General features: G+C 45.2%; 1 protein-coding gene across 1 annotated transcript; it reads left to right on the forward strand.

The window, feature by feature from the left end:
- Positions 1-1,085: 1,085 nt before the first annotated feature.
- Nub1 (negative regulator of ubiquitin like proteins 1) lies at positions 1,086-27,664 on the forward strand. Its single transcript, XM_085691133.1, has 15 exons — positions 1,086-1,218; positions 4,460-4,577; positions 9,355-9,522; positions 12,177-12,235; positions 12,992-13,062; positions 16,701-16,883; positions 17,042-17,130; positions 18,719-18,825; positions 21,194-21,377; positions 22,090-22,197; positions 22,940-23,092; positions 25,458-25,604; positions 26,336-26,431; positions 27,100-27,277; positions 27,436-27,664. Exons 1-15 carry the CDS (start codon positions 1,148-1,150, stop codon positions 27,612-27,614), a joined length of 1,911 nt encoding a protein of 636 aa, XP_085547259.1. The 5' UTR covers positions 1,086-1,147; the 3' UTR covers positions 27,615-27,664.
- Positions 27,665-27,985: the final 321 nt, after the last annotated feature.

A 27,985-nucleotide genomic window follows, 5' to 3' on the forward strand; every position in this document is an offset into this window, starting at 1 on the left:
AGATCCGCCTGCCTCTGCCTCCCTAGGGTTGGGATTAAAGGCATGTGCTGGCGCCACTACCACCCGGCCTAGGGCAGGCATTCCTGGACTGACTCTTGGGTCTGTGCTGGTTTCTCCCATTCATGCATGGGAAGCAGGTGCTGAATCATTGGTGGAGCTTCACTGGCAGACTGACAATTGACAAGCTCCTTGTGTGGGAGGGGTGGGGGAGGTTCCTGCTCCTTCAGGCTGACTAGGCCAAGCCTACTCATACAGTCTGCAGCAAGAGGGGCTCAACACCAGAGCACTGTCCCATTTCTCATAGTATTAAAAAAAAAAAGGTCTCATTTTAAAAAAAAATCTTGCTTGCTCACTTAGACTTAAAGACACATGCCATTTCATAAATCCATTGGAATTTTTCAGAGCTCTGGGCAAAGCAGATGTCCGTAGATACCGTACTCATGGTGGCAGTGGGTGGAAATGGGTAGCGTGGGAACCTGGGACCTATCTAAGTTCACTAGAAGGAGACCCTGGTGAGATTGCGGAGGGTGACGTGAGGATCCTTCAGTTTAGAGGACTCCCTAGGCCGAGTCGAGGGAAGATGGGAAAAGGTCCAGGAAAACAGGTCTTGTCCTACCCTCTGTCAAGGCTTTGGAGAAACAAAGCCAAATTCAGTTTTCTCTGATCTCAGAAAAACTGGGTCTGGGAGAGAGGTCCGAGCCCCAGTGACTGCTGCGCGCCTCACCGAGCCCTTTAACCCCCTCCTCTGCAACTCACCCCTTCCGTTTTAGCCCTTCCACCTAACAGCTCCAACCACAGTTCCCCAGCTTCCACCTTCCCCCTCGCCCCTCCCCATATTAGCCCCGCCCCGCAAAGTACTGGCCGCTCCCACAGATCTCCGCCTTCGCTCCACCCCCTTCACTGCCGCCCACTTTAGCCCCGCCCCACCCCGCCCGCAGTCCTCCCCGCTACCATCTTTGCCCTTGTCTCGCCCCATTTTAGCCCCGCCCTTTATCTACTAGCCCCGCCCACCTACACCCGCGTCTTCCCCGCGGCTTCTTTTTCCACTCTTCTTTGATCCTCGGCCCCACCCCTCCACGAAGTCCCCGCCCACGACCCGCCTTCCGGACCGCGCGAGGGGGCGGGGGCGGGGCCGGCTTCACCCGGAATGAAAACAAACGGCGGCCTCTGCGGCATCCGGGTACTCAGCAGGTCGTGGCTGGCGCGGTGGTGGCGCAGGTAAGGCGACTGCGGCGGGCACCGAGCGGGCCCTGGGCCTGGCTGCGCTGCCGAGCCGGCCGTCGGCGCGGCGGGAGCGGCCGGGTGGACGCGGCGGTGCAGGCTCGGGAGGGAGCGGGAGGAGGTCGCTGCGAGCCTGAGGGAGAGGGACACCTGCCGTCAGCCTGAGCTGAGCTGAGCGGGCTGCCCGGGGCTGACGTGCGCGAACTGCGGATCTTTGTGGGTGAGGACACGAGCTTTCTGGCCCCACGCTGTTCCTGCCTCCTTCACTTGCTCTTACTTTGAAGTACGAGACCCCAATTGCGTGTTATTTCCCTGAGAGGGAACATGTATTGAATGTGCGTGAATCTAGGCGGTCTGGATTTTACAGAAATGAAAGTGAAAATTTCAACGTTAATTCCCAACGTTTCACTTTCGGTTCTGAGCGCTGTTTTTCGGGACGTAAATGGTTTCCACGTTATGATATGGAACACCCAGCGACAGGCCCCAAACTTGCAGTTCTCCAGTTAAAACGTAAAACTGAGCTATTAGATTATCTTCCTTTTGACCTAACACCTGTCACTCATATAACCAGAGTCTCAAACTTTGGAATTTTTTTTAGTAAACAATGTCTCACTATGTAGCTCTGGTTGTCCTGGAATTCTCTGTGTAGAATATGCTGCCTTTGACCTCACTGGAGATCTTGCTTTTGCACCCTAGTTGTGGGATTAAAGGCATGCAACAGTATGGCCAGCGACGATGGGTTTTTTTTTTTTTTAACATTAAATCTTATTTAATACCGGGCGTGGTTGCTCACACCTTTAATCCCAGCACTTGGAGGGCAGAGGCGTGTGGGTCTCTGCGTTCAAGGCCAGCCTGGTCTACAGTGTGAGTTCCAGGGCAGCCAGAGCTAAGAAATGAGTATTGGCTGGTTTTGTGTCAACTTGACGGAAAATAGAGAAGAAGGAGCTTGAATTGAAGAAATGCCTCCATGAGATCCAGCAGTAAGGCATTTATTCTGTTAGTGATAAATGGGGAAGGGTCCAGCCCATTGTGGATGGTGCCACCCCTGGGCTGGTAGTCTTGGGTTCTATATGAAAGCAAACTGAGCAAACCAGTAAGCAGCTCTTCCACGGCTTCTGTTTGCCTCCAGGATCCTGCCCTGTTTGAGTTCCTGTCCTGACTTCCTTCAATAATGAATAGCAACATGGAAGTATAAGCTTCCCAACTTGCTTTATGGTCATGGCATTTCATTGCAACAATAGAAACCGTAACTACTAAGACCCCCTGACTCAGAAAAAAGAAATTTTGTGTGATGCAGACCTGACAGTGTTAGAACATAGATTAGGGTTGTGATAACCTTATCTCCTTTTGTTAGACAGTGGACTGGTTACAGTCAGGGAGACTTTTCAACCTTCTAAATAGCTGGTTGCCTGTAAATTACCCTTGCCATTCTTATGACGTGGCAGTGGTCTTTTTCTCAGAATTTTTGTAGATTTCAGTCCTGTGTCTGGTAGGTTCAGTGACTTGTGTTTGCAAAGCAAGTGCTCCTAAGTGCTGTTGTGCCTTCTGTAAGGATCAGTTTGTGAGTGACCACACACACACTCACTGTTTATTCCATTCTTCATCCTGGACCTGTTTCTCACTCTCAGACGGATTTGATCATTATTTTAAAAGCATGGTTATGGAATAATTATCACCACACTTGCTTCAAATCAGGTGGATTATGTTCAGAAGACTATGGAGTATTAGCCCTCCATATGAAAAAAGAGAAACATTTAATTTCTAATAACCCATACATTTTTTTCCACTCTGAAATTCATGTCCATTAATAAGGAGTGAGTAGCTTCCTCCTTGGTTTGATTTGGCAAACCTTAAAACACTTCACTACACTGCCCACCTGCCGCCAGCACTCAGCAGCCTCCCCGACCCCTGGGAAGAGTTGTACTGGTGTGGGATGCTGCCATAGCTCCTATGGAGAAAAGAAGTTATATGCTGAGGACGTGCAGCAAAGGGGTTGTGAGACAAAGTACAGAGTCCATTTTTATAGGCAGATGACTCATGCCAGTTCTGGCACTGGCTGGTGTTGTGGTTTTATAAACCCAGGGCCTGGGGTTTTCCAGCTGTAAAATGATCTGGCCACTGTTGCACTGAACAATAGATGTAGCTGTGCTGTTGCACTCTCAGAAGTACCAGTGAAAACAGCACGAGCCGGTGTGGTGGTTCATGCTTGTCATCCAGGCACTGTGGATGCTGCGGCTTTGAACTTTGGGGCAGCCTGGGCTACAGAGTAAGACCTTGTCTCAACACAAAGTTAAGACAACAAAAATAAAATAGTGTAGTGCTGTAATTTTTAAAATTTTATTTATTTTTTGAGAGGCTGACCTGGAACTCCCAAGAGCTTAAAGGTGTGCATCACCATCTTTTGTTTTCAAAATTCAACTGTATAAACATTTATCACTGTAGTTCATAGTTCAAACTATCTTTGTGCTTAATTACCAGAGTGTTTAGCTTAGTCTTGGGTTTTGAGTTAAAGTAGCCCAGGTGTGAGAATTTACAAGCTATATATATATAGGGTTGCTTAAAGGGTTTGTCTTTTTTTAAAAAAACATCTTTTATGTGTATGGGTGTTTTGCCTGTATGTATCTCTGTATATCAGAAAGAGTCCTTGGATCCTCTGGAACTAAAGGTAAAGATGGTTGTGAGCTGCCTTGTGGGTGCTGGGAACCAAACCCAGGTCTCTGGAAGAGAGCAGCCAGAAACCCCTGAGCTGTCTGGCTAGCCCCTTTCCTTACCTTTCTGAAAATAATAACAGGGTTAGAAATGGAGAGTAGAACACAGACCTAGCATGTGTAACATCTTGGTTTATTACTTTCTTCCACAAGAAACAGGGATATATACTACTCCTTGCTACATATTAGCAAGTTTGAAATAGATATTTTTAAGCTGGATGTGGTGACATTATGCCCTTAGTCACAGCACTAGGGAGTTATTGGCTGGTGGTCTACAGAATAAGTTCCAGGACAGACAGGGCTACACAGAAAAACTCTGGCTCAGGAAAAACAAAAACAAAAACAAAATAACAACAAAAGCAACATTTTATATTGGCTTACATATAATTGGATACAGTAGCTTAGATTAAGCTCATAGAGGCTCAGAGGGAACTCTACTTTGCAGAACCCCTCAGTGGATGAGATAATGTATAAATAAAGCATTTTAAAATGTGATATGGGTTTTATTGATTTACAGTTTTGCTTTCAAGGATGGCGCAAAAGAAATATCTTCAAGCAAAATTGACCCAGTTTCTAAGGGAAGACAGAATTCAACTTTGGAAACCACCATATACTAATGAAAATAAAGAAGTTGGTTTGGCTTTGAAGGTATTTTCCTTTTACTATGTAAATCTTTGCAGTGTTACAACTTTCCTAGTGAATACTGTTCTGAGGTCACCAGAAACTACCAGGCACAGCTGTGAAAATTTTGAGAAATACCAAAGCCTTTAGTAATGAACAAATGTAATTTAAATTTAATTTTTAGTTTTTTAAAAATTTATTTTTTTCAGCACTAAATGTAGAACCCAGGGCTTCACCCATGCTAGGCAAGCTCTTTACCACCAAGCCATAACTCCAGTCCTAGTTACTGGCATTTCATTCTTATGGCAGTGTTACCTGATTCTCCAGGTATTGTGTTAACTGAGGCATATTAAATTATAAAGAGAAAAAGGCTATTTTGGTTCATGGTTCTGGAAGTTCCTCAAGCTTGAATAGCTCTGAAGCCTTGGAACTTTGTCAGGAGTAGCACACTGTGACACGCCTCAGGGCAGAGAGGACTGTGCTGCCAGTCTTATCAAGCACAGCACCCATCCCATGCACAGCATGTACTGTTTCTGATGAGAGCAAATGACTGCATACTGGTCCTGGTTAGGTTCGCGTGCTTCAGCTTGTCTAAAATAGCTTATTGTGAAGTAGTGTGGAAGCCAGCAGCAACCACAGGCTCCTGCAAGTCACTAACCAGGTGTGAGTCAAATCACATCTCAGCATATCACCGAGCCACACATCTCAGAGCATCCCCAGTAATGCAGGCATGACTGTGCATACAGGTTGACTGTCCTTGAACTGATAGTCCTCCTGCTTCAGCCACCAGAGTGCTGGGATTTCTGGTGTATACCAGTAGGCTCAGCTCTATTTATTTTTAACCCAGAATACATAACATTTTATCACTGTAAAACATGGGAAATTTTAAAAATAAAATACTTTAAAAATCAATTTCAGAGCCAGTAGGATGGCTGAACAGATAAGGTCCCTGCCACCAAGGCTGAGGACGTTTGCTCTCCAGAGTCTGCCCGGTGGAAGGAAAGAACTGACTCCTGCAAGTTGTCTTCCAGTTTCCTATGTGCACCACCCACACAAAAATAAATGTAGAAAAAAAATCACTCTCAGAAAATTTTAATGCCCCCCTGAGCATGGTGGAGCAACCCTGAAATCTCAGCACTCAGAAGGCAGAGAAGGGAGATCAGGAGTCCAAGTCCTAAGGAGTTTGAGGCCAGTCTAGACTACATGAAAGCTGTTTCAAATAGCCAAAACAGAACACCAAACCAACCTACCAACCAACCAAAACCCTAATACCTAGGAAGGGTATTTTTCTCTCCTAATAGCAGGTCTCTCAATTAGGATTTCTGTTGTGAAGAGACAAAATGACCGTGACAACTCTTATAAAGGAAAACATTTAATAAGGGTGGCAGCTTACAGTTCAGAGGTTCAATCTATTGTTATCAAGGCAGGGAGCATGGTGGCGTGCAGGCACACACCTGATGCTGGCTACATCTTGATCAGAAGGCAACAGGAAATGGACTGTGACATTGAAGCTTAAGCAAAAAAAAGACCTCAAAGACTACCTCTGCAGTGAAGCACTTCCTTCAACAAGGCCACACTTCCTTCAATGAGGCCATACCTCCCAATAGTGTCACTCCCTATGAGCTCATGAGGGCCAATTACATTTCAGCTACTATAGCTGGTAATTCTGACATTGACTCAGCCAATAGTTCAACTTGCCCTTGATACTCACTACCCAGGCTTTGACTTCACAGGTCTCAGGATGCAACCTCATGTCTAGTACCAGGTGCCAAGTATGCAGTCTCCAGGTTATGATCACTGACTGGCTACAAAGTACAGGGTTCCCATGTGTGACAATTGCTACAATGACTCCGAACTCAGGCTATGTTCTGGGATTCTAGTTTCCTATGAAGGCTACAAGAGAACAGATATCAGTGGGACAATGAGAAGCCTGAAAGGGGCCTGGTGGGAGTCCCTGCCACAGCGAGTGAGCTACCTTCCCAGCTTCTGGGTGTTTCCAGTAGGAATCTTGAGAGACCATCAGTTTACGTATTTGTTTTTTTGGTTTTTTTTTTGGTTTTTTTTTTTTTTTTTGAGACAGGGTTTCTCTGTGTAACAGTTTTAGCTGTCTTGGAACTAGCTCTTCCTTGTAGACCAGGTTGACCTCAAACTCACTGAGATCTGCTTGCCCCTGCCTCTGCCTCCCGAGTGCTGGGATTAAAGGCATGTGTCACCACCACCCGGCTTCAATTTACATATTTGTAATGGAGGCCTGCTCTTAGGCTTGACTGGTTAAATCCCAGGCCACTGGTGATAAAAGGCATGATTATCCCTTTCCCTCCCTGTGGGTGGAGGGTGGAACAGAAAGCTTCAAGTTTGCAATTAAGACTTCCTTTTGGCAACCATTCCTCCTCTAAGCTAAGGCCGCCGCCATGCCTCATTAGGATGAAAGATGCTCCTGACTAGCTCTGCTAGGAACTGGAGATAAGGCCAGTATCTTTATTATGTCTCACTAGTTCTCAAGCCAAAACACCATAGTGAGCAAGTTCAGAGGGCATTAAAAATAGCACATACATGTCAAGGTTTACATACATGTTTTCCAAAGGTACTTTGTTAAAGGCTTCATGCCCAGGGTGACACTATTGGCAGGTAGTGGGAAGGTCCTTGAAGATAAGGCCAGCAAGGATGGCCACATCCTTCCTTTTCAGTTTCCTGGTCCAGATGAGAAATCTCCTTTACCACTGAGGATGCTCTGTGGTTGGGTGGTATGCTGAGATGTTATTTGACTCACACCTAGTTAGTGACTTGAAGGAGCCTGAGGTTGCTGCTGGCTTCCACACTACACAGTAAACTATTTTAGGAAAGTTAGAGCACACACTAACCTAACCAGGGCTAGTTTGGAATCATTTGCTCTCATGAAACAGTACATGCTGTGTGTGCATAGGTGTGTGTGTGTACTCTGCTTGGTAGCACACTAGGCTTGTTCACACCAACATCACCACAGATGTGTGACATGTACATTAAAATGGCCACTTCCAGGTCTGGAGAGATGGCTCTGCAGTTAAGAGGCTTGCAGAAGAACATGGTTCAGTTCCCAGGACCCACATCAGGAGATTCACAACTACCCATAACTCTAGCTTCAGGGAATCTGTTGCCTCCTTCTGGTCTCTACAGGCACCTGTGTGTTCATGCACATATACACATATAAATAATTGAAAATAAGCCTTTTTTAAAACAGCCCCTTCATCACTAGGTGGAAGGAATTTTAGTTGCATTGTATCTTATGAGGTCCATCATTCATCAAAGTATAGTTACGTAGCACATGAGTATTCTCAAGTACAGTAATATAAAAAGGCAGTTTTATAAACCAGACATGGTGGGCATGCCTGCAGTTTTAGCACTCAGGGAGGTAGATGCAGGAGGATCAGTTCAGGGTCATTCTAGGCTGGCCTCAAATTTGCTAAGTAGCTAAGGATGACTATATATAGCAAATTTGAGGCCAGCCTAATATATGAAATCCTATCTCAAAGAATATATTTTTAAAAATATAGTAAACATGTTTGAAGTTGGTATATTCTTCCTGTCTTCTAATGACTATTTAAAATGTATTATGACTGGGCAGTGGTGGTACATGCCTTAAATCCTAGCATTTGGGAGGCAGAGGTAGCTGCATCTCTGAGTTTGAGGCTAGCCAGTCTACAAAGAGAGTTCCAGGACAGGCTCCAAAGTTGCACAAAGAAAACCTCTTTCAACAAACAAACAAAAAACAAATAAAATGCATTATGAGTACAACTTTGTCACACACATAAATCCCTAACAACCAAATAAAAAAGGTTATTTAATCTGTTTTGATCTCACACAGTTTGAGAAATTAGAATATTTTTTCTGTTTTAATTTTTTTTCCCATGCAATGACAGTGAATAGTTCACTATTTTAACAAGATTTTTACATTTATTTCATGTATGAGTATTTTTACTGTATGTATATTTATGTACCACATGTGTGTGACTGGTGCCCTTGAAAGTCAGAAAGATGGGGGCTGGAGAGATGGCTCAGAGGGTAAGAATACTGGCTGCTCTTCCAGAGGACTGGGGTTCAATTCCCAGCGCCCACATGGTGGCTCACAACCTCCGTAATGAGACCTGGTGCCTTCTTTGCCAGCAGTACATTGTATGTTTAATAAATAGATAAATCTTAAAAGTCAGAAAGAGGAAGAATGTTGGATCCCCTGGAACAGGAGTTACAGATGGTGATGAAGAACCATGTGGGTGTGGAGAACCAAACCCAGGTCTTCTGTAAGAGCAACAAATGCTCTTCACCACTGAGCCATCTCTCCAGCCTCCACACAACTTTAAAAAATAATAATTGCGTGTGTGTGTGTGTGTGTCGTGTGTGTGTGTGTGTATGTGTGTGTAGGTTAGAAGTCAATATGGGGCTTGGTTCTCTCCCACCATGTAGGACCCAGAAATTGAACTTAAGGCATCAGGCTTGACTGCAGGTGTCTTTACTTGTTAAGCCATCTTGAGGGCTCTAGTTCACTGCTTCTTAAAGTAATTCTTAATACATTAAGGTTACAGGAGTCTCAGCCCTCTTTGCTATCCCCCTGGAATAGTCCCAGTTGCTCTCACTTTACCTACAGAGCCTGTTTTTACTATCTGTAATAATAGTTTTAATTTCTCCCTGAATCCTTCCTGTGAGCTGAGATTAAATTTGAGTACAATGGGGGCCTCTGCTTGTCAGTGTTACGTTGCGTTGGGGATTTTTTTCCTTTAATATTTTTGCACTGATACTCTGCTGAGCTACAGTCTCTGGTTTCTTCTCATAGGACCTTGCTAAGAAGTACTCTGACCGATTAGAGTGCTGTGAAAATGAAGTGGAAAACATAATAGAAGAAATCCGTTGCAAAGCCATTGAGCGTGGCACAGGAAATGAACACTACCGAACAACCGGGATTGCCACAATTGAGGTGTTTCTGCCTCCAAGACTCAGGAAAGTAAGTAACTGCCCAGTGACGGAGACAAGCTTAGTGCTGTGATCAGGCTTTGTTTTTGGTTTGTTTGGTTTGGTTTTGTGGTGACAGGGACTTTCTGTGTGGTCATGCTGTCCAGACCAGACTGGCTTTGAACTCACAGATCCTCCTGCCGCTGCCTCCCAAGTGCTAGGATTAGAGGTGTGTGCCTCAATGTCCAATGAACTGCTGTTTTTGTAAATCTGCGGTAGGGTGCTTAAGGAACTCCATGTGTTGAATGGTGGATGATGCAGACTTATTCTGGCACACTTAAGGTGTGCTTGTTCAGAATATCACAGAAGTGGGGCATGATAGTGCACATTGTCATCTCAACTCTTGGGTGGAGGCAGGAGGGTCCTGGAGTTCAAGGTTATCCTTCGCTACCTGGTGAGTTCAAGGCTAGTCCAGGATATGCGAGAAACAAAACAATGTCACCAGGCCAGTGAGATGGCTTTAACAGCCAAAAGACTGGGATGATTTCTTCAGAACCCAAGTGGTAGAAGGAGAGCTGACTCCTACACTTGTCTTATGATCTAAAATGCTCTATGGTGTGACTGTGCTAAATAAATACATGTCATTTTAAAAGTAAAATTAAAAAAAAAACACCTCATTCATGTACAGAGCTGTGTGCTAAGTTTGTACCCTTTCTAGTTTCATGCATACAGATACTGAGAAGTAGGGCTGGAGAGATGGTTCAGCGGTTAAGAGCACTGGCTGCTCTTCCAGAGAACCCAGGTTCAGTTCTCAGCACCCACGGTACAGCTCACAGCCATCTTTAACTTCAGTCACAGGGTGGTCCGATGCCCTCTTCTAGCTTCACTGGGCATTGCACACACATGGTGCACAGGCATACATGCAGGCAAACACCTATACATGTAAAATAAACATGAAATGAAATAAACCTTTAATGTCAAGAAGCCAAAGAAGACAGCAGGTTTTAGAACCCTGTGTATGTATAGGACACTCCTTGCAGGAGTTCATTTTCTATGCTGATGGAGGGTGGAGGGTAAGTCAGCTGAGTGCTGAACAGGGCTGAACAGACCTGAGTGTAGCCCCCTTGTCACGGGGCCTCATCCTTAGGTACTACATGCCCGGTATATTTTTCTGGGAGCACTTTGCAGCCCTTCTCAGTACCAAACAATATTGACCATTCTCAGAAGTGAAAGTAGGTGCTTCAAGACTTGTACATGGGCAGGTGAGATACTCAGCAGTTAAAATGCTTGCTGGAAAGCCTGACTTCCGTGTGACTTCCCGGTATCCACATACAGGCAGAAGAGGAGAGCTGATACCACAGTTGTCCTCTGGCCATGGCACATCCACAAGCCCCTCTGCTCCATCATAACACACATGCACACAGTTTTTAAAGGCAAGAAAAAAACAAAACATTTGTATGTGGGCTTGGAGAGCTGGCTCATGTTAGTAAAAGTGCCTGCCATGTAAGCATGGGGACCTAGATTCAGATTCCTAGAATCCATGTAAAAAGCCAGATGTGTGAGGGTTTCTGTAACCCTAGCCCTGGGTGGTACAGGCTTAAGGGATGTGGATGGATCCCTGAAGCTCATTAGCTAGCGCGTCAATGAGAGAGTCTACTGAGAAAAAAAAAAACAAAACAAAAAAAGGGCCTGGATTCAAGGCTAGCCTGGTCTACAATGCAAGTTCCGGAACAGCAGGGCTACACAAGAAACCATGTCTTGAAAAGCCAAAAAAGATAAAAGAAAGAAAAAAAAGGCATAAATAAAGTAATCAAGATACCTGATATCAGCTCCAGATTTCACACATTCACACCCACGATAACAAGTACAATCACCACACATTATAAGAATAAATTGAGTGGCAAGCATTCACAGTAACTGCTAAGGTAGAGACAGTCGAACTTGCATCAGTGGATGTGTGGATAAACAGATAGACCCACACTACAGAAGACAGCTGCTGGTACAGATGTACAACACTAATAGTTTATGATATGAAACGAGCCTCAGAAACATGCAGAAAAGGCCTGACGCTATTATGGTTCTGCTTCTGTGAAGTGCCCAAAACAGGCAACTTTGTAGACAGAAATTAAATGGTTGCAAGGCTGGGAAGAAGAGGGATGGGGTGTAGGGCATGGTGCCTGGTGACGGTGATGAGTGGGAATGTTCAGAGATTCCAGCAAATACCTTCTCTTAAGGTTTAATTTCTATGTTTAATTATATGTAAGTATGTGTCTCTAGGCTTGTGCATATAAGCAAAGTATCCCCTCTTCCCACCGAGGCCAAAAGTAAATTGGACCTTCTGGGCCGGAGTTACAATCAGGTATGAGCTGCCCAAGTAGATGATGGGAAGCAAGCTCAGGTCCTCTAGAAGTATTGCTCTTACCACTAAACCATTACTCCGATTTCATGAACTTTGATTATGATGATGGCCGGCCATGTGATGAGTCCCACTGAGCAGTCCTATCTATTGCACTAAAGGGACACTCAGATCACTTTGCCAGTCTAGGCTGGGCTGTGTTCAACATGTTTCTCTGTACAGGTAATGCTTTGGGCCTTAAGTAGAACCCTGAGTTTATATCCTGGCAGCTCTTTACAATGTCACATGCCGGGTAGCAGTTCAAAGAAGTGTCACATTCAAGTACATTTCATTTTGTCTCTTTGCAACAGGACAAGAAAAGCTTGTTGGAGACCCACTTGCATGTCACTGGTAGAGACCTGAGATCTAAGTGAGTATCTTGAGCTATGTCTCCCAACAGGTCTGCCCCTCTTACCTTGGTTCATTAAATGCTCCCAAGCTGTCCTGTAAGCTAGGGAGCCAGTCCATCCTCCCCTTACAGCTAAAGAAATGAAACCTGAAGGGTGGGACAAGAATGGGCTCACATTGCTAGGTAAGAGCTTTCTGAGTGAGAGACCTGCTCATGGAGCTTCTTGGATGCAGTCCAGCTTTCCGAGGGTTGCAACTTGGGGCCAACAGAAGAGGTGCTTAACTTGTAGCTGAAAGGCTGATGAATGGGAGCAGGAGCCTTCCTTGGACTGAGCAGAGCATTCTTTATAGCACTGATTTCTTGCAAAGGCCCAACCCACGCGTTCTTCAGCTGATTGTCCTGTTTCTTTACCTTCTGGAGAATGAGGAAGCATCACTCCCTCAATGCTCACAAGTAGACAATGGTATAGGATAGCTAGTTCGAGGTTTCTCAGAGAGGATACTGGATAGTATGGCAAGGATGTTTTTGACTCCTGCTCAGATGGACAGCCCTATAGTCCTCAATTCAGAAACAAGTTTAGGAAGGGCTTGGTGCATGGCTTCCAGCAGCAACCCACTGTACCAGCTTTATTGTAAGATCATGCTAGGAGGTAGAAAGCCTGGTGTTTCTGAGTAAAAAGGTATAAAGTAGCAAGTGGCCATGATGATCCAAGTCTTCATAGTATGTAACAGATATCAAATTTGCTTTCCTGCAGCTTATATTGTTTTTATTTTATAGAATAGCTGAAACTTTTGGATTTCAAGAAAATTACATCAAGATCGTAATAAATAAGAAACAACTTCAACTAGGTATGTCATAGCAAAAAAGGTATCAGCTGTATAAGTAGTGGTTTTTTGGTTTTTTTTCTTTTGGTATTTTTTTTCCTTGCTTTTCCTCTATTTGAAAACTTCCTGGCCTTGATGCATTTATTATCCAAAGTTGATTATGTTGAAAGTTTACCATAATGAAAATGTAAAGCAGAAAAGAACATTCCAATAAACACTCATTGGCCTTCTCTGGCTATTGGGGAAGAAAGATGTTCATTCAGTCACGTAAGATGTTCCAGAATGGAAGTGTGTGCTGAGGGGAGGATCTGGGTTACTCATAGTTCTCTCTATGGGGAGAAAGCTGACCCTGAGAGAGACAGATGGACAAGGCCACGTTGGAGCGCTCTGCTTACAGCCAAGGGAACTGAGTGCGGGGTGGAGAGCAAATGAGCCCCGTGAGTCTTCTAGCAGTGAACTCAGCCAGGGAAATTTTCACCACCCAGGGGAGCACTGACTTCGTGAGGAGACAGTTTTGGTTATAATTAGTTGGGGGCTGCATGTTTATCATTTACTGAGTCAGAATCGGTTGCTGCTGAATACAAGGCAGCCCCCACAAAAGCCCCACATCACAGACTTCTGCCCAAGATGTTGAATGCTGCTGGGAAGCCTGTGAAAATGAGCCTTGTTCAGTATGGAGTTTGTCCTCAGAAGGGAGGTACTGTGCTACAGAGTGGACTACAGTGGCTGACACAGTGGCCACAGTCTGCAGCAGGCATGAGTGGAACCAGAGAGACATGAGCTCTTCAGCATCAAGTTTCATGGGTCTCTAGGGAGGGTTCCTGGAGCCTCAAGAACCTGAGCTTCATCTACTTTTCTGTCTGTCTGTCTGTCTTCCTTTCTTTTCTCTCTCTCTCCCTCCCTCCATTTTCTTTGGTTTTTGTTTGTTTGTTTGTTTGTTTTGGGCTTTTCAAGGCAGAATTTCTCTGTGTAGCCCTGACTGTCCTGGAACTCGCTCTGTAGTCCAGGCTGGCCTCTAACTCAGAGATCTACCTGTTTCTGCCTCCCAAGTACTGGGATTAAAGGTGTGCACCACCACCACCCGACTAGGTTTCATGTTTCTAAACAGCCTTTCATAGTCTTTCAGCATCCCAGCTGTTTCTCTTGTGTCCTCACATGTCACAGCTGCCTTTCCGTTGACACCCCATCTTTGTGTTCTGCTCATAACTGGACAGAAATTTTTAATTTTAATGCTGCCCAAACCATTGCCTTACATTTTGTGTTTGTTGAGGAAGCTCTTCCCAAACCCAGGACCACAAGGGTATTCTCCACTTGAACACTGACATCTTCCTTCATCCCCAACGGCTGAGGATCAGCTTGGCTTCTCTCCAGTGTCACTGCTAACAACTGGTGCTGCTGTCTTAAGAGGGCTCTGTCCTTCTTGCCCTTGTTCTCTGCACTCTTCTACAGTGTTCCTCTTCTTGTGATTTTTTTGTTTTGTTTTTTAATTTTTGTTTGTTTTGTAATCTTAAAATCCATTCGGGGCTGGGTGATGGCTTAGTGGGTGAAATACTTGTTGTTTAGGACCTGAGTTTGGGTCTCTAGCACTCATGCATGTTGGGTTTGGTGGCACACTTCTGCAACTCCAGTGCCATGAGAAAGAGATGGGTAAATCCCAGGACTCTTTCGTTAGTCAGCTTAACTGAAACAGTGGACTTCAGGTTCAGCAGGAGACCCTGCCTCAGAAAAGAATATGGAGGAACTGGAGTGGTGGGTCAGAGGTTAAGAGCACTTAATTACTCTTGCAGAGGACCCAATTTCTAGTCCTAGCACTTATATGGTGACTCCCAGTCATCAGTAACCCTAGTTCCAGAAGATCCAATGACACACCTGTGGTATACCTACATGCATGCAGGCAAACTATTCATACATACCAAGTAAAATAAGTAAAAAAAAAAAAAATTTTGAGGGGGCTGGAGAGATGGCTCAGAGGTTAAGAGCATTGCCTGCTCTTCCAAAGGTCCTGAGTTCAATTCCCAGCAACCACATGGTGGCTCACAACCATCTGTAATGGGGTCTGGTGCCCTCTTCTGGCCTGCAGGCATACACACAGACATAATATTATATACATAATAAATAAATAAATAGATATTTTTTAAAAATTGAATAATGTGGAGAAGCTTTTAATGAATTCACAATGATATGTGACCTTCACACCCACCCTAATCATAAAATCTAATCAGATGGGCTGGGTAGTGGTGATGCATGCCTTTAATTTCAGCACTTGTGAGTCAGAGGCAGGCAGATCTCTGAGTTCTAAACCAGTTTGTCTACAGAGTAAGTTCCAGGACAGCCAAGGCTATACAAACCCTGTCTTGAAAACAAGCAAACAAACCAAACAACAAAATTTAGTTAGGTGATTTTCTCTTCTTGCCACCTCTTTTCTCCAGGTGGATCTTGATTTCTGGATTTGAATATTAGAATGTTGTCATTTCTAAAAAAGAAACATAGGAAGGGGTGACACTGTAGAAGAGTGCAGGGAACAAAATGCAGAAAGGATAGAGCCCTCTTAAGACAGAAGCACCAGCAGCTGTTAGAAGTGACACTGGAGGGAAAGGTTTATTTATGAGTTCTCTGCCCTCCTGTAGGTCTACAGCCCAGAAGAGGGCACCAGATCTCATTATAGATGGTTGTGGGCCACCCATGTGGTTGCTGGAAACTGAACGTACGACCTCTGGAAGAGCAGCCAATGCTCTTAACCACTGAGCCACCTCTGCCCTCAATATCATTTTTACTAGGTTTGTCTGTCGTGTTGGCTAGCCTCTTCACTGGACTGGCCACTCCCCCTTGTTCTGTTCCATGGGCTTCAGTGCCTGTTTTTGTTTCTACTTGTTAAAAGAGGAAACTGGCCAGGCGGTGGTGGTGCACACCTTTAATTCCAGCACTTGGGAGGCAGAGGCAGGCAGATCTCTGTGAGTTCGAGGCCAGCCTGGTCTACAAGAACTAGTTCCAGGACAGGCACCAAAAACTACAGAGAAACCCTGTCTCGAAAATTAAAAAAAAAAAAAGAGAGAGAGGGAGGGAGGTAAGGAGGGAGGAGAGGAGAAAACTGTCCTAGAAAGAAAGCAGAAGCTGAGTTAGGTCCATGGGGTAGAAAGCAGGCGCCTGTGTCCTCTGCTTTTCACCATAGCCAGAGCTGGTCTCGCTGTCTGCTGCGCGGTGGCTTCTTGAGTTAGTTATGCCTCTACTAGAGACTAGCAAAGTTTGTGTACTGATTGTACTTTTGTTTACCTTTTATGCTGCCTGGCATAGTGCTCTGAAATATTTGTTACTTCAGTATGGCCTTAGGGTAAAGAGAAAGAAAACAGGAAAGAGGGAATGTGACCCACTGCTCTCTCTGCAAGTGTAAATGCAGGTTTTAGAATTCCGTTTTTCAGGCTGATGAAGTGGCCTGGTGAATAAGCAACATTGGTTGCAGAGCCTGATTTGAGTTTGGTCCTTGGATCCCACATGGTAGAAGCAGAAAAGTGGCTCCTGCAAGTTGTCTACAGGCATGTGCACACATGGACATACATGTATGCACACACACACTCAAAAATAAATTAATAAAAAAAGGACTCCATTTACCGTAAGAAATGGACTGTTACCCAGGAAGTTTGTGTGACAGGCAATTCTGTTCCCAGGGAAAAGCCTTGAAGAACAAGGAGTGACTCACAATGTAAAGGCCATGGTGCTAGAACTGAAACAGTCTGAAGAGGATGTGAGGAAAAACTTCCAGGTAGAGGAAGAGGAACAGAATGAGGCGGAACTAAAGGAGAAACGCATTCAGAGGACCAAAAGGGGACTGGAGATTCTGGCAGAGAGAGGTACACAGAATTTTGGTTTGTCACCTCCCTCAGATACAACAAGGGAGCTCACAGAGTACCATGCCTCTTGTGGCGTTCCTCTCCACAGTATAGCGTCTCAAGTGTTGTCTTTCACTGCTCTTCAACCCTGAATTAAAACTCCTATGGTTTTGTTGCAGCTGAGATGGTAGATCCGGAAACCATGCCTTACTTAGACATTGCAAACCAGACAGGCAGGTCAATCAGAATTCCTCCTGCCGAAAGGAAAGTAAGTATGGGCTGGGAGGCTGGCTGGGCTGTCAGAACAGAGGGCGGAGTCAGGCCCCAGAGGCTTCTTAGAATGAAGATTTCTGATTAGGAATCAAGTTTATTTGAGGGTTTTGTTTAGTTCGGTATCTTTTTGGTATTTAAATGGCAATTTGGGGTAGGCTTCACAATTATTCTGCTTAAAGTTAAGAATTAAGAGCTGGGCCGGGCTATGGTGGCACATGCCTTTAATCCCAACACTTGGGAGACAGAGGCAGGCAGAACTTTGTAAATTCGAGACCAGCCTGGTCTACAAGAGTTAGTTCCAAAAACTACAGAGAAACCCTGTCTTGAAAAACAAAACAAAACAATAAAAAAAAGGAATTAAGAGCTGAGCGGTGGTGGTACATACCTCCAGTCCCAGCACTCAGGAGGCAGGAGGATCTGTCTCTTGAGTTCAAGTCCAGTCTGCTGTACAGAGCAAGTTCCAGGGCAGCCAGGGTTACACAGAGAAACCTTGTCTCAAGGGACTGGAGGGATGGCTCAGCAGGTGAAGGTTCTTGCTGCTAAGCCTGCTGGCCTGAATTCTATCAGAATCCACATGGTGGAAGGAGAGAAGTGACTCCCACAAGCTGTCCTCTTGCATTCACAAGCACTGTGGTATAGCTGTACCTGTATATATAGACATGCACACCCAATAAATAAAAAATAATTAAAACAAAATAATAAAATGAGGTTGTAAGATGGACATGATGGTGGTACAAGCCTGTAATCCCAACAACAGGGGAGGCTGGGAGCCCAACCTTCATTTAGTATACAGTCTAAGCCATTATAACCTTCTGTGAATGGATTTGGAGGGTCAGCAAGATGGTTTAGCAGGCCAAGGCACTTGCTGTTGAACATAACAACCCAAGTTCCATCTCAGGAACGTGCATGGTAAGAAGAATCCTGAAAGCTGCCTGCAACCTCCACACGTGTGCTGTGGCATAAATGTATACACACACACACACACATACACACACACACACAAATAAATGTGAAAAAAAAGTTGTCTTGGAAATGCTCGCATTGTCAAACATCTCAGTGTGTGGTGAAAACTGCTTGTGAGGGTGGAGGATGGGAGACTGACACAGGAGCGTCGTGATAGTAAGAGCCCCAAACCAAAAACAAAGCCACAACCAAAAATGAGTGTTTGATATACTCAGTTACTTATTTGGACATTCTTGCTATGTAGCCCAGGCTGGCCTCCACCTCACAGTCCTCCTTCCAGCGTCTCACAGGCCCACACTACCAAACCTGCACACTTCTTAGGAGGCTGCTCGTCCTCTCTAGGCGTGTAGAAAATTAGAACCAGATCTAGACCAGCACGTGGGTAAAAAATCTGATAAAAGTGAGAGGTTGATGCTACTCAAGACACCAGCCACGTTGACTTGAGAATTTGGCTTTGTTGCTTCAATGAGAGAAAACTCTAATTATAATAATTTGGCTTTTTAGATTGAGTTATTTTCTGTCTTGTTTTTCATTAGTGTTAATATGCTTCTTAATTTGTTTTATTAATGCTTTTCTAATTTTATTTGAAAGCTGTTTTTAGAATTTCAATTCTTTCCTAGGCCCTTATGTTAGCTATGGGATACCATGAGAAGGGCAGAGCTTTCCTGAAGAGGAAAGAGTATGGAATAGCCTTGCCGTGCCTTCTGGATGCTGACAGGTATTTCTGGTAGGTACTTTTGTATTCAGCCGATACTACAGTAGGGGAAGCTCCAACACCCTCCTACCTGTAACTTCAGACTGATTTTCACTCCACGGTAGTTTCTGGGAGTGAGGACATAAGGCACATATCAGTTTGTGGTTGTTTCCTCCTTTGTATTTTCTTTTTTTTTCTTTCAAGACAGGGTTTCTCTGTGTAACAGCCCTGGCTGTCCTTGATCTCACTCTATAGACCAGGCTGGCCTTGAACTCAGATCTGCCTGCCTCTGGTACTGGGATTAAAGGCACACGCCACCACACCCAACCCTCCTTTGTATTTCTAATTCCATTTATTTTTACCCTCATATGTAGGCTCTCCTCATATGTACCCTCATATGTAGGCAGCTCCCCAGTGTGCTGCCACTAGAGCTGTCCATCACATGGCTCCGCCTCTTCTTGGGAGTGGTATCGGTGCAGATGGTGATGGTTCTGAACCACACATCGCACTGCACACTGCACATTTGACAGTGTCACTCCTCTGCAGTCACTGCCGGATTGCTGTCTCATGAACTGTCAGTTATGCTGAGGTGCAGTGTTCACAGGAAGAAAGCAATGCCTGGCTCCTTTTATCTTACTTCCTAGTTTTCAGATTTAGTTGGCTTCTCAAAGGTAACCAAACTGAAGTTCGCTTTTTTTCCTTCATCAGTATTAACTGGTGAAGCCCAGAGTGAATTCCACTCTCTCAGCACTTGAGGTTGAGGCACAAGTTGTAGGCCAGCCTGGGCATCTCTACAAGCTCTTGTTTTCAGGGGGATATATATATAGCTATGCATACACACATGTTTTTAACATGGGCTTTAGCACATCTGATCTGATGTGCTTCATACATGTGTTCTTAGTGTCTCCATCTTTGACTGACCCTGGTGCCCTTTTGACCTGGTGCTGGTAGTTTCTGTAGTTTCCCAGGGTTCCTAGTTCCTGTCTGTGGAAATAGTACTTAGAGAATGTTAATTTGGGCATGTTGGACACTTGGTACAGACTTGGTTCTGGGAAATGGTCAAGAGTAAACAGCCTATATGTGAACTTTGTTAATTCCCATGACAATCATCTGTATGTCAGGAAATGAGTACGTTTTTCTGTCTATGATGGTTTTCCAGCTGCAGAGGTCAGTGCTGCTGGGTCTTAAGTGTATAAACCCCAAGCTAGCTTATTACAAAGAAGAGATTTATTGTCCTAGATGTTTGAAGGAAATGGAGCAAGGCTGGGAAAAGTGAGAAGGTTGTCTGGGGTCAGGGTCTTGCCATGTATGTCCCTTTTTGTCTCTGCTGCTTTGTTTGCTTCTTCTCTTCTGAAGCAAACACTGCAGACTCTAAGCCAAGTCCTTAAAATCGAAGAAAAGTTTTCACATCTTTGTATACTTGTTCCTACCTTGTTAGTAGAGAAGATTTTAAATATGTGTGCAGGGGAGACTGCCACAGTGAACTTACACAGGCTCATAGTCTGCTTTAGTGGGTGGCAAGAAGTAGTCTTGATTCTTTGTGAGCTCTTTTTAACCTGTTCTCCCTGGACAAATAAATTAAATGATTTTCAGATCTCAAATCCTCATAAAAAAACAACCACATCAGTTATCATCACCAGTTCATGCTACATCAGTACATCCTAAGTATCAGGTGTAATAAATGCTCTCAGTGCCTTTAAAGTATGGAGTCATCTTTCCTTTGTGGTCACAAATGTGCATGGTGATCCACTTTCAAAGAGCAAGGTTTACTGGCTCATGTCAAGGTTTAGCCTGTAACCAGTTGGCCCCATTACTTTGCCATGTCCCTGTCTCTGCTGCTTTGTGGTGCAGATGTGTGGCTGAGGAACTGAACTATTCATCTCCTCATTGTGGAGGAAAAGAATAGTAATTGTGATGAAGGGCAGTAGAAATCTTCCTGTATGACATAATAGAGATTTGTGAGAGATGGGAGAAGGCGTTGAGAACTATGCCAAGGCACATGACAGTGTACTTGCTAAAAAACAATAATAAAACAAATGACCTCTTAACCAACTTTTATTGAAAAAAGACACTTAAGTTTAGGTTATCATTCTTGAAGCTAATTCTCTTTACACATTACTTGTACTCTCCTGGCATGGAGAACCTTGCTACTGTTTCCCTAGTTGGGTCCTCTCAAAGAAAAAGACTCCTGTGTCGTGGTGATTGTAATTCATAGCCAGGGCTGGAATGCCACCGTGCTGCTGTTGAGAATCCTGATTTCTCTTTATTTATCCCTTCAAAATTTTATTATTTTAAATAAATGCCCCATTAGTTAATCCTACAAATGCAGCAAGAGCTGAAGAGCTTTCTGGGGACCACAAAACGACTGGAGGGCTCCACATTGACAGCTTTCTTCTCCTAGTGAGTGCAAAGAGCTGCTGGACACTGTGGACAACTACGCGGTTCTCCAGCTGGACATTGTGTGGTGCTACTTCCGCCTGGAACAACTGGAGTGCCTGGACGATGCAGAGAAGAAGCTGAACTTGGCCCAGAAGTGCTTTAAAAACTGTTATGGAGAAAATCACCAGAGACTGGTCCACATAAAAGTACGGAATTGTTATTTTTTTTTTCTCTGTAGCTTTGGATTCTGTCCTGGAACTGACTCTTATAGACCAGGTTGGTCTCAAACTCATAGAAATCCGCCTGCCTCTGCCTCCCGAGTGCTGGGATTAAAGGCGTGTGCCACCACTGCCCGGCTGTGATTGACTTTCTGAATCTACTTCAGGGCATAACTACTCTTGTCCAGATGTGGAACTGCTGCCAACAGTAATCCATCTGGGCAGCAGTATAAAATGCCCTCTTTGTAAACCAAGGCTTGGTTTCATGAGTCTGGCTACGTTTTATTTTATTTAATTGGTTTTGTGTGAGACAGTTTCATGTAGCCCAGGCTGTCCCTGAACTCCTAATCCTCTTGCTTCAGCCTCCAGAGTACTTGGATTACAGGTACACACCACTTGTGCAACTTAGTCTTGCTGTGTCTATGCTGGTTTTCACAAACTCCTACTCTTAGTCACCCTGAGCAGGAGAGAATCTGTCTATGATTTATTCATGGCCTATGGTGGTTGGAGATAGGTGTCTGACTGGTTCCTTTCATGTGGAAGCGGCACTGCTTGGGAATCTTCACACTGACAGTCATGATGTCTTGGACAGTCTGGTGCTGTCACTTTGTTCCTGTGGAGACATAGGACAGTTAGAGCAGTGAGAGTGCTACCCTTAAATTAGAAATTAGCTTATTCCTTTTTCTCCCAACAACTCTAGGGGAATTGTGGGAAAGAAAAAGTGTTGTTTTTAAGACTCTACCTGCTTCAGGGGATTCGGAACTATCATAGTGGAAATGGAGAGGAGGCTCGAGAATATCTCAACAAGGTAAGTAAGGCTGCTGAGTCTGCCCTCACCTGTGCCCCTGTGAGTTGGCAGTGGAGTGCTCTGTGGTCGTGCTCAGACTGACCCTTCAGGGCCCTGCACCTCCCTCCCATCCTCTCCGACACACAGTGTCAACACTTGTATCTGGGAGGGTTCAGGCAAGATGCTGCAATAAGGACATTTCAAAATGGCAGTGGCTTTATTGGGTAAAGTTTCTGTCCTGCTGTCTAGCATCTTGAGGTGAGCAGGACAGGCCTTGTTCCTGCTGGTGCAAGGACCAGGGAGTCAGAGCAGACCTTTACATGAAGAAGAGACTGTGTGCAGTTGACATCAAGACCACCAAGCAACACAGCTAAAAGGGAGAGCAATAGATGCTGTGTATAGCTCAGGTCCTTGAATTTTTTCCCTCTTTGTTTTGAGATAGGCTATGCTGTGCGGCCCAGATGGCCTTCACCTTCTGATTGCTGGGATTACAGGCATCACCACTACAGCCAGCTGAACTCAAGGAATGTGTTACAGTTGCTCAGACCCTCCTACAACACTCAGCCTGTCTGGTTATGCTATATTGTAGGTTGTGCAGGCAGAGATGGTGTTGTCTGTTTTCGTTCCTGTTGGTTAGACAAGCTCCCTTCAGTCAGAATCACACATGCAGTAATTCCCGTTGTGGCCTCACTTCTGGTTTAGCATTGCTAAGCTTTGTTGCTACTATTGTGTGAGTCTTCAGTTGCTTCCTGTTTGTTTGTAGGCGCGCCAGCTCTTTAAAGAGCTGTACATTGATCCATCAAAAGTTCACAACTTGCTGCAGTTGGGGTTCACTGCCCAGGAAGCTCGGCTCGGCCTGCGGGCTTGTGATGGAAACGTGGACCATGCAGCCATTCATATTTCCAACCGCAGAGAAGTAAGTTTTCACTTCTCTCTTCAGCACCTGTGAGGCTCGGACCCTTTGAAAAGGTTAAGAAACAAAGACAGTACAGCTTCTTTTCTGAACGGGGTAGGAAAAGACCAGAGAAAATGCCAGAAGACATTTGAACGAGAAGGGACTCCAGATCAGGAGATCAGGAACACATTGCCTTCCCTTTTGTTTATTTGAGACAGGAGTTCATATAATCCAGGTTGCTCTCAAACTTGCTGTAAACCCAACGGTAACCTTGGACTGCTGATGCTCCTTGCCAGTAGTAACTGAGGGCTAGGAGTATGGGCATTCTCCACACACAGTTTCTGCAATGCTGGGGATGAAATCTAGAACTTCAAAATGCTGGGCAAGCGTCTGTCAGCAGGGCTGCTTCCCCACCAGATTGTCTTAATCACATCAGTTTTGTACCAGGGCAGCTTCCTGTCACAGTGGCTAATTAAACCAGCAGGCTTCTCTCAGGATCTCACTTGATACCATATTGTATTTCTGGATATTATTTCAAAGGCAACTACAAACAGTCTGTGAGGCCACGATGCTAGTTTTGGATAACGAGGTCTTTTTTTTTTTTAATTGATTTTTTTAAATTGAGCTCCACAATTTTCTCTGCTCCCTTCCCTGCCTCTCCCCCTCTTCTTCAATCCTCCTCCAAGGTCCCCATGCTTCCAATTTACTCAGAAGATCTTGTCTTTTTCTACTTGCCGTGTAGATTAGATCTAAATCTCTCTTAGTGTCCTCATTGTTGTCTAAGTTCTCTGGGATTGTATTTGTAGGCTGGCTTTCTTTGCTTTATGTCTAAAAACCACCTATGAGTGAGTACATGTGATAATTGTCTTTCTGTGTCTGGGTTACCTCACTCAAAATGTTTTCTAGCTCCATCCATTTTCCTGCAAAATTCAAGCTGTCGTTATTTTTTCTGCTGTGTAGTGCTCCATTGTGTAAATGTACCACATTTTTCTTATCCATTCTTTGACTGAGCGGCATTTAGGTTGTTTCCAGGTTCTGGCTATGACAAACAAAGCTGTCATATGATAAACTATGCTATGAACATAGTTCAGCACATGTCCTTGTGGCATGATTGAGCATCCTTTGGGTATATACCCAACAGTGGTATTACTGGGTCTTGAGGAAGGTTGTTTCCTAATTTTCTGAGAAATTGCCACACTGACATTCAAAGGGGGCTGTACCAGCTTGCATTCCCACCAACAATGCAGAAGTATTCCCTTTTCCCCAGAACCTCTCCAGCATAAGTTGTCATCAGTGTTTTTGATCTTGGCCATTCTTACAGGTGTAAGATGGAATCTCAGAGTTGTTTTGATTTGCATTTCTTTGATGACTAAGGATGTTGAACATTTCCTTAAGTGTCTTTCAGCCGTTTTAGATTCCTCTGTTGAGAGTTCTCTGCTTTTTTTTTTTTTGTACTTCATTTTTTTTATTGGATTATTTGTTCTTTTGGTGACCAATTTCTTCAGTTCTTTGTATATTTTGGAGATCAGACCTCTGTCTCATGTGGGGTTAATAATGAAGATCTTTTCCCATTCTGTTGGCTTCCATTTTGTCTTGTTGACCATGTCATTTGCTTTACAGAAGCTTTTCAGTTTTATGGGGTCCCACTTATTAATTGTTTCTCTCAGTGTCTGTGCTGCTGGGGTTATATTTAGGAAGTGGTCTCCTGTGCCAATGCATTCAAATATACTTCCCACTTTCTCTTCTATAAAGTTCAGTGTGGTTGGATTTATGTTGAGGTCTCTGATCTATCAAAGAAACGAGGTCTTAAAAAAGCTGCAGTCATTTATAACAAGCTCACAAAAGAGATTCAGAATTCTAGTTAGTGTTGGAAGGAAGGGACCTTGTCACACCCAGTTAGTTGTATAGCAGAGAACCTGAAGTCCAGAGCAAGCTGGGATTTGCTGTCAGTCTTCTCTCAAAGCTGGCATAGTCTCCTAGGGCTTTCCAGCCAGACACTCTTGTATGGATCCCATTTCCCAAGGTAACCCTGAAGCATAGCAGTTCGTGGGCCACAGAAGGAGCAGGAGAAACTCTTCTGCCATGGTATTGTAGCTGCTTACCTGTGGGAGCCTCCAACACCTCAGCACATAAGACCTGCCCATTCTTATGCTGGATGCTTGGTTCATGAGGTGCTGGGCTGATGCTGTGTTTCCACTCCTGATCTCAGAGCCCAGCCCCTAACCCTATCCCTGTGCCCTTTGCCTCTTTTCTTTCAAGGATAGGTAGGAATCCCTTTTTGCTTAGTTGTTCACCAACCCAGAGACCTTGAGACACCCTGAAGAACAGAGCCTCAGATTCCTGCGCTGCATCCAATCCTAACCCAGAAGGACTTGTTTTCCTAAAGGAACTGGCCCAAATAAGGAAGGAGGAGAAGGAGAAGAGGAGACGCCGCCTAGAAAATATCAAGTCTTTGAAAGGAATGGGCTACTCCACACATGCTGCCAAACAGGCCCTTCACCAGGCCAGAGGCAACCTGGACGATGCCCTGAAGGTAGTGCTTCCAGGCTTCAGTCTGAGCTGCTGGCTGCACCCCACTGGTCTGCCTCCAGGCTGTTTCCACAGCCTTCTTGTGCATTTCCTGTATCTTTGTGTAGATGGAGTTGCACATGCACCCATCTTTTCCCCATCCTCTGCTTTGTGTGTCTGTTTTATTTTTTTAACAGGCTCTCACTGTGTAGCCCTGGCTGTCCTGGAACTTGGTATGGAGACCAGACTGGCATCTAACTCAAGAAATACGCCTGCCTCTGCCTCCTGAGCACTGGGGTTAAAGGTGTATGCCAGCATGCCCAATTTGTATGTAACTAAAAATGAGAATGTAATTTGACTATGGAACTTGAGATTTCTGTGTTAGGCAAACATGAAAAGCACATTAAATTCTAGCCATCTGAAGAACCCAGTGAGCTTGAACAGTTAGTTTCGGTAGGTCACGAAGCTGGGGAGAGGTCAGTCAGAAAGGACTTGTCTTGCATGAGGACCTGAGTTTGAGCCCCAGGGCCCAAGTTAAATGCTAGATGTGGTGGGGCACATGCTAGTACTGGCGGGGCGGGGGGGGGGGGGGTGTCCCTGGATTCTAGCCAGCCAGTCCCCTTTCCTGCTTCAAGGTACTCTCTGCACAGCCAGCGGTGACATCCTACACTCATTGTCTCGCTATGGACAGCTCAGAGCTGCTGAGCTGCATGTAGGAGACAGTCTGCGGAATGAAGGGTGTCCCTGTGCTTTCAGATTCTCCTCAGTAACCCCCACATGTGGTGGTTACAGGACTCAGACTCTGAAAACAGCAGCCATCAAGCAAGTCCTTCCCAGGAAAGCATTGATCAAGTGAGTGACAGGCGCTGCGCCTTCCATGGTCAGGGCTGACTGGGATGAGTAGGATGGTGGCAGGATGGCATGTGTCTGCTTTTAGGCTTCAGGCAGGACCCGCCATCCCTGTAGTGGGGCGGATGTGGGTAGAGGGTTCGAGTGAGGCACTTCTGTAGAAAGGAAAGGGAATGGGTATGGACCTTTGGTCCCAGCACCTAGAGAGAGGCCAGCCTGAATTCAAAACCTGGTCTACATACTAAGTTCTAGGCCAGGGCTATATAGTGAGATTCTGTCCCCTAAAAACAGCAAGAGGGCCTGCAGCAGGAGGTACCCTTTGCCTTCATTTCTCAGTTGCCCCTTCCCATGTTCCACTGCTAACATCAGTCCTGTTTCTCTGCCTGGGACCTAAGAGGATGTCACTGTATCCCGTGAAACTCAGCCCACCTTGAGCCTCATGAGTCTTCGTCCACACTTAGACTGCACTTTAGCGTGTCACACATATTGTGGCCACTTAACCTTTGGTACTGGCATCTTCTGGGACTGAAGAGGATGAATGCAGCGTTCTGTGATTATACTTACCTAGGAAGCAAGGTTGTCCTGTCTGTGAGGTGACAAGAACATGGATGTGGTGGTTCACATGGCAGTGTGCGCTGAACTCAAAGTCCTAACCCTATGGTCTCTCCTAGCTGGTGTACATGGGTTTCGACACAGTGGTGGCTGAAGCGGCGCTAAGGGTATTTGGAGGCAATGTCCAGGTTGCAGCTCAGACCCTTGCGCACCATGGAGGAAGCCTTCCTCCAGACCTGCAGTTCTCAGGAGAGGACTCCTCCTCCACAGCGTCCACATCCCCGTCTGACTCTGCAGGTAGGTCTGACGTATGGGTGCCTTACTGATAGATAGCTGCACTCTGCCAAGTTTGAGCTAACAGCAGCTGTGAGACTAAGGCAGAGGCTAACCAAAGGCACTGTCAGGGTTACCTCTCCTCCTGTGATCTGCTTATCCCTGTGGTATTTTCATTGCAGGGACCTCTAGTGCCTCCACAGATGAAGACATGGAGACAGAGGCTGTCAACGAAATCCTGGAGGACATTCCAGAGCATGAGGAGGACTACCTGGACTCAACTCTGGAGGACGAAGAAGTCATTATTGCCGAGTACTTGTCCTATGTGGAAAGTGTAAGGTCTGCTGCAAAGAACAACTGAACCGAAATGAGTGCTACGTTTCTGCCTATAAATCTGTCGTTGTGAATGGTCGGATGCAGCTCTTCTTTGCGTTCCTCTTGCTTTTCAACGATTTTGCTCCAAGTAGGCTTTTTCCTCAGGTACAGGGACCCAGCATAGTGACGAGAGGCTTTGTTGGGAAAGGCGGTCTAGAAAAGGGGATTCCCTGGCTCTGCTGTTCCCCTCTTCCTCCAGGTCTGCATCTCTAACCCTGTCACTGTCAGTTTTCCGTCCAATGGAGGCAGGGTGGTCTGCAGAGAGACGGAGCATCTGTCTCCTGTCTGCCTCTCACTAGCCCTCCTGTCCCGCTGCTGCCCTCCTCCGCCACTGCCTCTGCTGTGCAAGCTTACCTC

This window comes from Myodes glareolus, chromosome 6, assembly GCF_982192425.1.
Source record: "Myodes glareolus chromosome 6, mMyoGla1.1, whole genome shotgun sequence".
Lineage (NCBI taxonomy): Eukaryota > Metazoa > Chordata > Mammalia > Rodentia > Cricetidae > Myodes > Myodes glareolus.